The 1,249-nt window shown below is 31.6% G+C and overlaps 1 protein-coding gene across 1 annotated transcript in view; it reads right to left on the bottom strand.

The window, feature by feature from the left end:
• Nucleotides 1-1,249, bottom strand: part of LOC119594807 (basement membrane-specific heparan sulfate proteoglycan core protein-like) — a gene marked incomplete at its 5' end in the record, with an annotated part of 219,836 nt that overhangs the window by 15,445 nt on the left and 203,142 nt on the right. Inside the window, 1 exon segment of the mRNA XM_037943897.1 lies at nucleotides 1,128-1,225. Coding sequence (XP_037799825.1) covers nucleotides 1,128-1,225 — 98 coding nt within the window.

Raw genomic sequence — 1,249 nt, 5'->3', positions numbered from 1 at the left:
AAAATGAGCACAGCATTTTCCCGTTGACATTGGGTTAATAAAAAATATGCAGATACTTAGTATCTAACTGCACAGGACACTCTATAATTATAAATGTGAAAATAAAGTTCATAGCATTAGCAATTAACTATAATAATAGAATGGCTCTGATAACGACAATGTGATAAAGTAACATGTAATTCAAAAGATTTATAACAACAAAGCATAATAATAGCTTTAAAGCTGCAACACATCACCTGATTTAAAAAAATGACATCAAATCTGCATGAGCAGTGCCACTGAAGTATCTCTTAATGCATGTTGCATCGTAAAAAATTGACAATAATTTCTAAGTAACTAAAATAACATACTCAGAAGAGCTGAAAGAATAAATGCATAGGTAAAAGAAGATAGTATAGAGAATAACAACATTTTATTAAGGTAACAAAAAAGAGAAGCACAGCAGTTAGAGAAGTATGTTAGTAACTGGTGCATGCATATTACATAAATATTCTTAGACATATCATGCAGCTGGCAGATTAAGCAATGAAGACAGATTCACACATTAAGCTTTACCAGATTTTATTTTGATGCTATCATTGAAACATAAAACTATCAAGGAGAATCAGATTTGATGATAACATATTGCAAAATAAGCCCTCTTCATATACACAGACTCTCAAAATAAATTAAAGTTCAGGACAAGCTTCAAAGTCACAAATATTGTTATTCATTTGACAAAATCTGACAATTGCAATACCATTACAGTTTTTCATTCCTACATTAGAAGAACTGAACAATACAAAAACTAAACCACTTGCTACTAAAAGCTTTTTCAATGTTTATTGTACTATTTTCACAGTTTAATAACAACAAAAATCCTAGACATTACATTTTCTCTTTGAGACAACATGAACAATAAACAATTATCAGTGTAGTATAACCTCCAGTTTTAGATATCCATCTACTTGATAGCTAATTCTCCATTAAGTGACAATGTATTTGTTGTGAATAATGCCACTTGAATGCATCCGTAACAATCCCTAAAACCACAAAGAATTCTCCATAACTAGTCATTAAGTGCACTTATAAAACTAAAAGTCCTGTTTTCATGCATATTAGTAAGTACTTCGTAATTGATCACTCACTCAGGACATTCAACGTGATGACAGAGGACAGGAATCCTGTTGGACCACTTGCTTCACACTGATACTGACCACTGTCTTCTGGCCTCAAGGTAGTCAGTCTGTAGAAAAGAAACAAATATTGG

This window comes from Penaeus monodon, chromosome 34 (genome assembly GCF_015228065.2).
Source record: "Penaeus monodon isolate SGIC_2016 chromosome 34, NSTDA_Pmon_1, whole genome shotgun sequence".
NCBI classification, from domain to species: Eukaryota; Metazoa; Arthropoda; class Malacostraca; order Decapoda; family Penaeidae; genus Penaeus; species Penaeus monodon.
Note: the sequence above shows the minus strand (reverse complement) of the source record. Positions and strands in the feature narration are given on the sequence as shown.